The sequence below is a fragment of the Rhinatrema bivittatum genome, chromosome 16 (assembly GCF_901001135.1).
Source record: "Rhinatrema bivittatum chromosome 16, aRhiBiv1.1, whole genome shotgun sequence".
Classification (NCBI taxonomy): domain Eukaryota; kingdom Metazoa; phylum Chordata; class Amphibia; order Gymnophiona; family Rhinatrematidae; genus Rhinatrema; species Rhinatrema bivittatum.
This window is the reverse complement of record NC_042630.1, coordinates 5,618,705-5,631,931: the sequence shown is the minus strand read 5'-3', so window position 1 is coordinate 5,631,931 and position 13,227 is coordinate 5,618,705. Positions and strand designations below refer to the sequence as shown.

The 13,227-nt window shown below is 44.8% G+C and overlaps 1 protein-coding gene across 1 annotated transcript in view; it reads right to left on the bottom strand.

The window, feature by feature from the left end:
- LOC115078485 (transient receptor potential cation channel subfamily V member 6-like) overlaps positions 1-12,966 on the bottom strand; it is a 17,161-nt gene extending 4,195 nt beyond the window's left edge. Inside the window, exons 1-13 of the mRNA XM_029581409.1 lie at positions 12,838-12,966; positions 11,012-11,109; positions 10,729-10,851; positions 8,209-8,349; positions 7,798-7,896; positions 7,430-7,602; positions 3,590-3,736; positions 3,130-3,342; positions 2,846-2,932; positions 2,688-2,764; positions 2,117-2,282; positions 1,543-1,609; positions 1,180-1,448 (exon numbers count right to left, since the gene is read on the bottom strand). Coding sequence (XP_029437269.1) covers positions 1,180-1,448; positions 1,543-1,609; positions 2,117-2,282; positions 2,688-2,764; positions 2,846-2,932; positions 3,130-3,342; positions 3,590-3,736; positions 7,430-7,602; positions 7,798-7,896; positions 8,209-8,349; positions 10,729-10,851; positions 11,012-11,109; positions 12,838-12,962 — 1,785 coding nt within the window. The 5' untranslated portion in view covers positions 12,963-12,966. The remainder of the gene's footprint in view (positions 1-1,179; positions 1,449-1,542; positions 1,610-2,116; positions 2,283-2,687; positions 2,765-2,845; positions 2,933-3,129; positions 3,343-3,589; positions 3,737-7,429; positions 7,603-7,797; positions 7,897-8,208; positions 8,350-10,728; positions 10,852-11,011; positions 11,110-12,837) is intronic.
- Between the last annotated feature and the right edge of the window lie 261 nt (positions 12,967-13,227).

Sequence of the window (13,227 nt, the reverse complement as noted above, 5' to 3'; positions counted from 1 at the left end):
TTGACCTTATAAGTGATTTGATTTGTACAATGCAGCTAGCAGACTTGTTCTGATAGGTCCAGTTCTCTTGACCTTCCAAACAGGCCTGGAGCGTCATGTTTTCCTTTTCAGTAGCTAACTGTGTAGCCAAATTATCTATGGTTACTTCTTGTGTTGCCAGCCTCTGATTGATGTTATCAGAGGCTGGCCATGCAACGCGGCCTGAAACTTATTGAGGTGATCATAGGACACAGAGAGTGGCTTCAGTTCACAGCAAAAAACTTGCAATGCAGTACCTTAGTCAAAAAAGGTGGATACAAGATACAGAGAGTGCAAAAATTGTAGAAATAAACAGATGACTCTGAGAGCAGCTACAGCTTGCGACTTCTCAGGTAGCCATCGTCACCAGAAGTCTTGTAAGTTCTTTTTAATCTGGCTGCTACCAAAGACAACTTAAACTGTTTCAATATTTTTTGCCATATTTTCTTGGCTTCTGATTGCATCCATTGGTATTTTTTTTTGTCTCCCCATACATAATAAAGAATAGTCATTGATACTGATTCGTTAATTAAAAAAATACCATTCTGATATTTTTTCTCGTATACCATTATATCCAGGTTTTAGGTCTCAATCTTATTATCCGATGGTATGGAGATGGCACGGGTAACCCTAGTTTGTTCAACTGTGATTATTCTGTACTATGCACAGAGAGACAGAAAATCACCAAGTATCAGAGGATGCAAATTAACAGGGAGAGGATCATGGTGTCCAGCCAGAGAATCCCTAGAACTGTCAGAACATACTGTAAGTGCCAAACTGGGTCATACCAATGATCAATCAAACCCAGCATCCTGTCGCCAACAGTGGCCAATCAGGGAGCACTTGGAAGTACATAGCAGAGCCTAATGTGGCGATCCATTGCCTATTGCTTATTACCAGAAGTAGTGATCTCCAAGTCTGCCTGGCTAATATCTGCTAATGGACTGATTCTCCAGAAACTTGACCAAACCATTTTTATACCTGGCTATGCTGCTGGCTTTGAACATATTAACTGCTTGTATAAATCAGCTTGTATAAACCAGCACCATGACATTACTCAATAATGTGACATGGCTCATATTGGTTCTGGTGAATACGGCAAGCTCCTCTCCTACATATAAGTGCCCAGAGTTACTGTGCAATTAGGCTGTGGTCTCTTACCTGGGTTCTCCAGAGCATATCTCTCTCATTTGCTACTCGTGAGTAGGTGTTACCCATCATGGCAATGAGCAAGTTGACCATGAGGAGGCTAGCGATGATGGCAAAGACAGTGTACAGAACACTGTAAATGTATGGCAGGTCCACATTATAGTTGGCTGGTGCATTGATGTCCAAGAGGAAGAGCTCAAAAGTGCTGAGGAGCGACATGGGGTAGCTGAAGAAATGTCCCAACTGACTTGGGTCCTGAGTCTGGAAAGTTATGTAAAAAGCTGGTGGAAGAAAGGAGATTGGGGATTGAGAGGGGTTGGGGAGCAGGAAATAGGCCAACACTATCTTTAGTGGTAAATCAAAATGCTAAATTACCTCCAGCAAAAGCAAGTATCACAACAGCCATGAACCAGCAGTACCGTATAATGTCTTTAAATATTATCTGCATGGAAAAATAGAGTCACTATCAGACAAAGTCAAGAGACAGAGTGCAACTAGGATCTTGCCAACTAGATCCTTACCATTACCCCTAGGACCCCCTCCTCTCCATATTCCTGCTCCCTGGTTCCCCCATTCATAGAAACATTGAAATATGATGGTAGAAAAAGATAATAGGGCCTATCTAGTCTGTCTCTGCTCTAAACCGTTCCTCTCATTTTCTCTCCTTCTATTTTCATTGGGGTCCACCCTCCGACCCCCAGTTACTCTTAGTTCTCCACCTCCCCCCCCCCTGTTATTTGTAATTTCCACCTTTTGTTATCATGTAAACCGATATGATGTGTATTTTAAAGTTGGTATAGAAAAACTGTTAAATAAATAAATAAATAAAATAAACCCCATCCCGTACCTTCCCCCCCTCCATTCCTTGACTACAGGCCCTTCCCCCTCCCAGGCTCTGATCTTGACTCCTCTTCTCTTCCTTCTCCAAGCTCCCCATCCCCCTTTATACCTTTTGGATCATGATAGACAAAGGTCCAAGCATCTGGAATCCACGGGTAAAATACGTAATGAAGCACCAGCCCAGCACCATGGCCAGAGACATTGGGATAACCTCCCCATCTGTATTTGTGAGACGCATGACCAGAATGACCAGCACCATGCAGGCATAAGACATGCTAGAAAGACAAGAAATATGCATTGGAGGTGGTGTCGGGGCAGGAATGCACAGGGATCCTACAGCAGAAGGAAAATGTGGCAGGGGGCTTCCTTTCTCTCACCTGCATAATACTCTACTCCACATAGCCTTTCACCTTCTGCAGAATAGAATGTCTTTCTCTCCTTCTCCTACAGAGCGCTCTCTCTCTCCCTTCTCCCCTCCTCTCCTAACATAGGCTCAGTCCTGGCACAGGATGCCCCCTTGCTGTTCACTTCCCTACCATTCCCCTTGAATGGCAGTTACAGTTGATGCCAACTTATATCATATGTGGAATGCCCCCCCCACCAGCACTGTTTGCCCAAAGAAACATGTGGCTATGACCCGCAAGATATCTGAAAGCTAAGAGGAAACAGGAGTAACTTACATCATAATGTGGAACGGCCCTCCCAGCACCATATGTCCAAAGAAGTGTGTGGCTCCGACCCGCAGGATATCTGGAAGCTAAGAGTAAATTAAAGTTAGGAACAGAAGTGGAAGGGAGAAGTGGGGAGGGAAAGGGAGCATAGAGAAGGGACTTCTTACCTCCAGAAGTAAGATAGCAATGGCCCCAGTCACGCTCACCAACTCCCCTGCCAATCGGAGGTAATCCCCGTAAGTGATGTATGCTTCCTACCAGAGAAAAGACGATGACATGGTAACCAACATCTCCAAACTTGTCCTCTGTGCCTGCCTGCAATGTCATGGACACCTCCCGCTGTCTCTTCACTGAGGTTAGAATGAGTGCAGTGATCGATTGTCTCACCCATCCCTATATCTCCCTCTCCTCTCCTCCCAACCCCCCAGAGCAGGGGAGAGAGAGAGCGCACCTGAAGTGTTCTTTGCATATAGATGGTGATGTCCCTGGTGTTGTTGAGATTGGGTTGTTTGGACTTCAGGGGCCGGTAGATGCAGCACATGGTGAAACAGATGATATAAAACAGGTAGAGAGTGGCTAGACAATAGAAGTAGGGACGGCCAAACGTCTGCCACTTCAGACTGACCAGTTCCTTCATTGGGGTCAGGTCCAAGATGCGGTAGGCCTAGCAAGGGGAGAGAACACAGAAAAGGGTGGAAGGGTAGGGAGTCAAGATATGGAGAGATAAAGGATAGGAAGAAGAGAAGAGACTAAATTATTAATCATAACTCATGACATCCACCTGAGCACTCCCCAGTGCTAGAGTGCCATGGATCCCCCCACTCCCTTCCCCATTTCTTCTACTAAGAATGCACCATCTTGTTTAAGATTTCCAGGCAGTCAAATTGCTGAGTGATATTCCCTCACCGTACCTCTTTCTTCTTTGCAGAAACAACGAGAGTCAGAATGGAGAGATCGTCCTCCCAAGAATCAATTCCAGTGAGGTCATACAGGGTGGAGGTTAAGGGGCCGAATGTCCTCTGTATGTGTTTTCTGTTCTGCAGCAAGTGTTGAAACATCTAGTGATGGGAAAGAAGAGGTGAAAGGATAAAGCAGGTGTGGCCCTGGTGCCATTAGATGACATATGAATATCATTAATCATATGGATATGGATATCATTAATTGCTGGGTCTATTCTCAAACTGAGCCCTATACTTTAACACTGAGATTCTTCCAGCATTTCATCTAAAGTGTGAAAGGTCTTCTAAAGTGCAGCTATTCCTTAATAGTGGGCACATTTCAGAAGGTAGAGGGCAAGGACAATCCAAGTAGGTATGTGCTAGTGGTGTGAGTGGCATGGTGATGCTGATCAACAAGAGTGTGTGGTTGGTGAGGTATAAATTGAAGTGTTATGCATGGGCATGGAGCTGGGTGTCTGAGGAAGGGGAGCTCTGAAGGGTCCATGCCATCTGAGTGATTGGATTTAACAACAAGTGCTTCCTCCAGATGTGCTACAGCTGCTGTGAGTGAATTGATTGAGAGAAACAGCTGGTTCTTCCACCTGAAATGTTACAATGGCTGTGAGAGGCGAGAATTGTAGTGGGGTTGCACCAAAACCCCTGATGAGAGACTTTTGAGGTGGAAATTAGAGTGGCTGCAAGAGAGAGAGAGAGAGAAGAGAGAGAAAAACTGGAGCAGTCTAAGGTTGCAGAGCCTTGAGTAAGGCAGATTGTGGATTGGTTGCTTACAGGACCCAAAGGGAATTGGTGCCTAGGAGTGTAGGGAGATATCCCATGTTTTACCATTGAAAGCAGCAAATATGAACCATAATAGCCAAGAGATATGCAGACCAAATACTCATGGGCCAAGACACTGTCTCAGTGGAAAAAGAAGAGACTTTGCCTTGTTGAGAACTTTACACTGAAGGATACTTTATCTAGATCTGCCTGTTTGTAAGTGCCTGTGTAAATAACCAAGACAGAGAGACAATGCAGCAACTTAGGCTCCTAGGCAGGAGTCATGGACCATCCAAGTAAGTCCAGAAGTTAGAAAAACCCTCATCTTTGGAAGAAAGGGGAGGGCAGTCTGAGACAGAGAAAAACACTCTGGCATAATAGCTTGGCATACAGACGTGGCAGTACCCCATGGAAGAAATGGAGAGGGGAAAAAGACCTGCAATGTGGCAAAGACCCTCCACCCAGCATGTGATTATGCAAGATCCTATGCATATTTATCAGCTGGAAAGAATAAGATGGGGGCAAATAAGGAGTGAAGTGAACCCTGAGAGCAAAACCAGAAAAGCAATCCTGAAAGCAGAGAAGGGACCCCTGAAAGAAAAGGAACCAGAATAGCAAAAGGGTAGTCCAAAGCAGACCAGAACCCTCTGTTATCGAGGAGGGAGAAGACTAGATGTGGTCAGGAGACTGTGAAAGGAGACTGGAGAGAGGAGATGCCCTGCTCAGGTGCAGAGTGACACAGAGTCTGAGATGGTGAGGAGCGAGAGCAAGCCCCAGACATCCTGGCAAATAACAGAGCCAGAAGCAAGTCTCCTTCCCAGACCACTGCCAGCTCTGCCAGTACCAAATCCTGGAAGCAAATCTCCCTCCCTGCACACATTCTCCAGTTCTGCAGTTAGTGTCCGCTTCAGAGGTGAATATCTCCTGAAGCTGGAACCAGGGGTAAGTAAGTTAGCCATAACTTACTTACCCCATAACTTACTTACTGCTGCAGCAGTCAAAAAAGCAAACAGAATGTTGGGAATTATTAGGAAGGGAATGGTTAATAAAACGGAAAATGTCATAATGCCTCTGTATCGCTCCATGGTGAGACCGCACCTTGAATACTGTGTACAATTCTGGTCGCCTCATCTCAAAAAAGATATAATTGCGATGGAGAAGGTACAGAGAAGGGCAACCAAAATGATAAGGGGAATGGAACAGCTCCCCTATGAGGAAAGACTAAAGAGGTTAGGACTTTTCAGCTTGGGGAAGAGACAGCTGAGGGGGGATATGATAGAGGTGTTTAAAATCATGAAAGGTCTAGAACGGGTAGATGTGAATCGGTTATTTACTCTTTCGGATAGTAGAAAGACTAGGGGGCACTCCATGAAGTTAGCATGTGGCACAATTAAAACTAATCGGAGAAAGTTCTTTTTTACTCAACGCACAATTAAACTCTGGAATTTGTTGCCAGAGGATGTGGTTAGTGCAGTTAGTATAGCTGTGTTTAAAAAAGGATTGGATAAGTTCTTGGAGGAGAAGTCCATTACCTGCTATTAAGTTCACTTAGAGAATAGGCACTGCCATTAGCAATGGTAACATGGAATAGACTTAGTTTTGGGGCACTTGCCAGGTACTTATGGCCTGGATTGGCCACTGTTGGAAACAGGATGCTGGGCTTGATGGACCCTTGGTATGACCCAGTATGGCATGTTCTTATGTTCTTATGTTCTTATTAAGCAGGCTAAGGTTTATGGCATGTTGGCAACCACCCAAGGTACAGAACTTTGTTTAGGGAAAACTGGTGCTTAGTGACCAGGCTTTTAGAGATAGGAATTGTTGTTATTTTCTAACTGTTAAATCCTGCCAAATCTGCTAAATAAAAATCTATTTCTGAGGAGAACATATCTTTTTCCTGAGCTTAGGATTGTGATGGGACGTGGGAGGTGAACTGGAAGTGTCCTGTACCAGACCGGTCCTTGCACCCCTAAACTTGTTTATAGGAGGAGTCCAGATGGGTCGGGAGCAGCATCTGCTCACAGAAGGGGGTGACTTGCCTGGGGAGCCCAGTATGTGGTGTGTGAGCAGTGAAACCTTGGAGGAGAGGCTGAGGGTTGGAAGTAAAGACAGAAGCTGCCCCTAAGGAAAGCTGTGTAAAGAGATTGTATGGAAGTGGTGTTGGACCCAGAAAGGGTCTGGAGAATACAGATGAAGAGTACAAATGCAACTTCTGGAGAGTGAAAAGGCTGAACTGTGATTTTTGTGGGTTGACCTGTGACTAGAGAAATGCTGAGATGTTTTTCCAACTCCTACAACTGAGTTTTTTCTGTTTTACAATAAATTTTCTCTTTTATGGATCACAAGAAAAGTGTGGACAAAGGACTTTGTTTGAGGTGTCCACAGCCCAGTTTGATCCTGCAGATGGTTCTGCCCCCAGCCCATGCCCTGAGAGACACTCTTCCCTATTTTGGCAGAGCTGCCAGAGTGCTCTCCAAAGCTAGAAATGTACCACGCTCTGACGTTTTGTTTTGTTTTCCTGTAAACCGACGCGATATCCTAGGATGAATGGCGGTATATAAAAACCAATAAATAAATAAATAAATAAATAAATAAATAAATAGAAAAGATGACCCCCCCCACCCCAGGATGGTGGGGTTACACAGGTAGTGTAAGAAAAGACCAGATGTTTCGGGAGCAGCAGGGACAAAATGTTATAGTTAGTGACATGAACGATCATTTTGTCCATTTCTGAATATCTATCACATTGTAGAGATTTGAATTTGGGTGATATCAACGTATACAAAATATTGTCCTCATCTCCTGAAGATATAGGGAAAAAAAGAGACAAATTGAACCAAATATGGTTGTCCAAGCTGCCTGTGATCTCTTCCACAGTCTCTGACCAATAGAAAAGCTCTCCCAGCTGCCTATGATTCTTCAAATTGAGTCTAGGAAGAGGGTGTGCATGACCCTGGTTGGAGAGTTGAGTGTACAATGCAGACTCTGCAGGGACCCCATGCTTGGGAGAGGGCTGAGAAGACATCCAACACTCACCACGGTGTTCCCTTCCACGGCAGCCAGCTTCAAGGGGGTCAGGAAGTTGTTGTTCAGGACCATGTCCAGTGGCAGTCCCCTGTCCCCCTTGTCATAGGTGAGGATGAGGTCATACATCTGTGTAGAGAGGATTTCACTAGGCTGGAGGGTCAGATTGTGAAGGACAGTGTTTCCTGAGGAGAGAGTGGTGGGGTCAGAAATCCACAGGGTTGAGGGAAAGGCCATCAGGTGAGAGAGGCAGAAAATGCCAACATCTACCTCTCTTGCAGGAATATTTTCACTCCATATAACCCTATCTCCTTAACAACCTAATGTGAGGTGCACTTACATGCCACACTCTTCCCCTCCCCTTAACCCCTTTCTCTTACCTAGAGAGTCCTGTACTCTGAGGTCAGCACCATTCTCAATGAGGACCCTCACTATCATCTCATTCCCCATGCAGGCTGCGAAGGACAGGATGTGCTCACCTGCAGAGAAACCAAGGGAAGAAAAATAAAATATAAAGAGACACAGGACACGGACAGGTCAGCGGATGCAGAGACAGTGCTCTACAGCAGTTTCCCAATCCTCTCCTGGAGGCACGTCTAGGCAGTCCGGTCTCAGGATATCCATAATGAATATGCATGACAACCAGTGTATGTAAATCTGTCTCATGCATATTTATTGTGGCAATCCTGAAAACCCAAGTGGGTAGGTGTGCCCTCAGGAGAGGGTTGGGAAACACTGCTCTACAGGAAGGGATGGGAATATTACAGGCATCCTCCGCCCATGGTTCTCACCAAAGTAAATGAGATTGTCAGGACTGTATCTGAAGAAGGTACCGGTGGCTCGGGGAGAGGAAACGTCCGCCCCCCTGCTCACCAGCTCCATCACCAGGTTTAGATTCTGATTCACTGCAGCGATGTGAAGCGCTGTCTGCCCTGTAACACAAGGACACAACAGAGAGTTCAGAGCAGTGTCGGAGTATGTTTGGGTCTCTTCCTGTGCTACCAGTTCTGGGTGCTGGACTCTCTGTAGATTGCCTTACCTTGTAGAGGACCAGCCTAAGACTTTATCCAAAGATGATGTTTTGCATGAACTTCTGGATACCAAGAATGGGTCCCCTCTCCAGGCATTTAACCTTGAGTGGATTGGCTGTCAAGATCACACCTGAAGAAGGGCCCCGTGTATGCCACATGCCACATCTTATGTTGATTCAATACAGGATATCAAAGCCCTGCAAATTATCCACTTTTCTCAGTGACAAATCTGTCTCTCTCTGTTCAGTTGGGATTAGTGAAAGATACACAGAGGTCGGTATTCAGAGGCTTTGCTTGGATAACTTTTGGAATCAGCCATTACAAAACCCAAGATTTGAATATTCCCCGCTACTGTTTGGGGTAACTCATTTTACCCACATAAAATGTAGCCAATTAAAAGGAGGCGTTCCAGGGGTGTGGCTAAGTTTTAGGCGGTGAGTGCTGATATTCAGCGCTTCCCAGTTAAAGTAAAGCAGGCAGGTCTGTTTGTAAAAATACGTGCTCTAAAATCTACCCAGAAAACCTTATCTGAGTATGTTCCACTGAATATCCGGGTAACTTTCCTGCTTACCAGCTCGCTAAATAATAATTTCACTGAGCTCTGGGGCAGGTAGCTTCTGCCCTTCCCCGTTTTCTCATTTATCGTATTCTCTCTCTATATCCAGTGCATCTCTCTCTCACTCACAAGTCTTCAAACAGCTTTTGGCAGCCTAGGAGCTGACTTGTCTCAGCCTTTCTGCTGCTTAGAACACAAGACCTACCATACTGGGTCAGATCAAAGGTCCATCAAGCCCAGTATCCTGTTTCTAACAGTGGCCAATCCAGGGCACAGGTACCTGGTAGGATCCCAGGGGCTAGACGGATTCCAAGCTGCTTATTGCAGGAATAAACAGTGAATTTCCCCAAGTCCACTTTAATAATTGTTTATGGACTTTTTATTTAGGAATTCATCCAAAACCTTTTTAAACACAGTTACACTAATAGCTTTCACTGCATCCTCTGGCAATGAATTCCAGAGCTTAATTAGCCATTGAGTACAAACATATTTTATCTTATTAGTTTTAAATGTATCGCTTAGTAACTTCTTTGTGTGTCCCCTAGTGTTTGTACTCTTGGAAAGGGTAAACAACTGATTAACATTTACTCATTCCATTCCACTCATTTTATAGACCTCTGTCGTATCTCTCCTCAGCCATTTCTTCTCCAAGCTGAAAAGTCCTAACCTCTTTAGTCTATCTTCATAGGGAAATTGTTCCATCCCTTTTATAATTTTGGTCACCCTTCTCTGAACCTTTTCTAATTCGATTATATATTTTTTGAGATGTGGTAACCAGAACTGTCCACAATATTTAAGATGAGGTGGCACCATGGAGTGATACAGAGGCATTATGATATTCTCCATTTTATACTCCATTAATTAGCTAATAATCCCCAGCATTCTATCTGCTTTCTTGCCTGCTGCTGCTGCACTTTGAGCAGAAGATTTCACTACATTATCAATGATAACGCCTAGATCCTTTTCCTGAATGGTGACTCTTAATGTGGAACCTTGCATTGTGTAGCTATGGTTTGAGTTACTCTTCCCTAAATGCATCACTTTGCACTTCTCCATATTAAATTTAATTTTCCATTCTTGAAAAATGTTATTTTCTCTAGGTAGCCATTCCTCTCTCTCTCTCATTATAATATTCATCTATTGCATGTGTATGTACTCCAGCCCCAGCCCCACACCTCACATTGGCCCAATGGACATCTCTCTCTCTCTCAATGCTCATTTTCACTCTGGGTATGCCATTGATTCATCTCTCACTACCTCCCCCTCCACACCCTCCCCCTCAACAAATCACCCACTGAATTCTACTAACGCACACATCCTTTATCCAAAGATATTATTACACCTATTATTATTACAGTCCTGAGTAAATGATCTTATTTAGATTTGTGTTAGTATTCAGCCCAGAGGTCAGATTATTGTTAATCCTGAGTATATTACCAGATATTATTTTCTCTGTGTTACCCATACCTTTGGCTCTTCCTCCTCCCAGTTCGAGTGCCCCTGTTTTATTGTAACTTCTATCACTTTTCGCCTATTGTTCAAGTTGATGTTAATGTTATTGCACCATTGTTCCTTGTAAACCGATATGATATGATTGGGATCATGAATGTCGGTATAAAAAAGCTCTAAATAAATAAATAAAATAAAAAATCTGAGGTTTCATCTCTCCATCCTCAATAAAGAAAGCATTGAGTTCCTTGGCTCACTTTCACTTTTAATTTTACCTTCATAGAGCTCAGATGTCATGGGCTCATTGATGAGATCCGGAGCCACCTCAAGAAGAGCCTTGGCAACCTCAAGATTATTGTACAGAGCTGCCACATGCAGAGCTGTCTCTCCCATGGCACCTAGGGACCAGAGAAACACAGAGGACCTTATTCATCCCATCCTCACTCACTGCACCTCAAGGCCAGAGAAACTGGAAGTGGTCAGAAGGAAGAGAGCCATGCTAGGCACCTTCATGGAAGGGGGTGAAAGAGAAGGAGGGACAGTGACCCTGGAACGCACCTCTCTCAAAGGGGTCAGTCGATGGGCAGTTCAGGAGATTTTTGATGGCTTGGACATCATCCTGTTTGGCAGCCAGAAGCAGTGATGATTCCTGTATCCTGTGATGAGACAGCAGTTATTAATAAACCCAGCAGAAAATCGAGAAATGTGGCCCCTCCACATTTCAAAGTATTGTCATGAACAGATGCATTGGTTAATTAATACCCACATGTTGCTAAAATGACCACGAGAGGACAGCATTGCCAAAGAAAAGCACAATTAAGATGTAGTTGCAATTCACAAAAGTGAGCACAGGGGGCAGTATTACCAGAGAAAGCCTCACACCTGCGATTCAGGCACGACCACAAGATGCCGCCAGTGAACCAACAGTGCAAGAGCTCTCTGGTACTGGAATATCGCATTGAGCAATGCACATCTTAAGCTAAGCATCAGAGGCTTGAGCCATTGTGGACAAATGGATTTTGCAGGACATTTTAGCAGTGAAATGTTCACACTTTAGCCCGATAAATGTACCTCAGTAAGTAGAGAAGGAGCTAAATGGCTTTCATTTAACAATGCCAAGCATTAAGAATAGCTTCAATGTTTATTTAAAAAACAATTGCAGAATATTCAGAAATGCATTCTGTTGTGACCTGCAGTGTTTGCTACACTCTTGTGCCCTCTCTCTCCCCATCACACCGCCTTTCCCTATCTCATCCTGTGTCTCCTCTCTGTTTCCAGTTATCCTGCTTAATAATTCTCTTTCGTATCACATTCAATCAAATAAATTAAAATAGATTTCCAAAGGCTTGCAGGGCAGGTAAGGGATACAGATTTGGCCTTTGAGTAGGGCAGGCTCATAAGACAAAATGGTGCTTTGGGTGCTGCCAGCATCGCCCGGTGGGTGAGGCAGTAACGCCTGGTGTGTTGGGCCTCCCTCTGTGTCTCCTCTCTGCCGCCACCGTGTGCCTGCCTGGCAGGCTTGCAGCATGAGCAGCGAGATTATGGGGTCTTGTAGAGTGGTCCTCATGTGCTATTAAGACAACGTATAAGTGCTGGTGTTGTACATAAGACAAAGTACCCAACTTTTTAGCATTGGACTGTTATGGCATAAATTTTAATTGCAAAAAGAAAAAACCCCCATATATTAATTCTATGGACTAGGACCGATGATTATATATGATTTGGCATGGCAGACGTTGTTTGCAAGCTGAGCTATTTGTGATGCTATTAGCCCGTAATATGAAGGTCCTAGAATTAGAAACAATGCTGAGTGAATGGTAGCAGCCCAAACAATAAGAAAAGTGCATTGATGATAGATTGAATTTTCTGGAGAGGTTGTATGTTCAGGAGTAATTTATTTTCTGTACATCTCCTTGATTGTATTATGTAAAGAGGATTCATCAAATAAAGTGAAGTGAAGCTTGCAGGACAGGGGGCCAAGCAAGGTGAGAGGTCTCAGGCTGGCACCTTCGTTAACTTTCTACAAACAAAAGCGGGACAATGAAAGGGTTGTAGCTCCCTTCATATTCAGCCCTGCGTGCAGTGCATGCGATTTCCAAAATAAAAGATGTTTGGATTAGGAGAGAGGGAGGTTTTCATCCACCCCTTCTCTCCCCCTGCTTGTAGGGGAAGTGAAATTCCGAATATCAGCAAAAGAGACAGGGGACAGTGCCTCTCATTCTGCAAAACTATTTAGCAGGGAATTTCAGGAGTCAAGAAAGAAGGAGCTGAGGCCATCAATCCTGATCAGCAGGAAGAGCAGGAGACCAGAAAGGAGACAGGAGAGAGGGGGGAGAGATCCAGCCACTGCAAGCAAGAAGGGAAAATGCTAAAAGCTTGCTCACCTCCACTCTTGCAGCAGATGAATCTTGTCCACATCAGCCCGACGCCTGACCTGCATCTGTCCGCTCACCCCGTTCCAGATGTGGGAGACCATGGCCCGGGGCCTCTGGCTGAAGAACACTTCCATATTCTCGACCACCGCCTCCACCTCAAAGACAGCAACAGAAACAGTGCCCCAGGTGCAGCCAACTCAGGGGTGCAAACTGCACTGGCAACGCCTCTGCCTTCCGTCTCAGCTCTGCTGCACCGCTAGTCCCCAACCCTGGTCTCTGTCCCAACCGGCCACAGGCAAAGTCACAGAGCTGTCCAGACCTTGCCCAGAGGATCACTGCGAGGGCAGCTCCTGGGGCACTCTCTCGTCCTACAGGTGTTTCCAGATGTTCCCTTCCCTC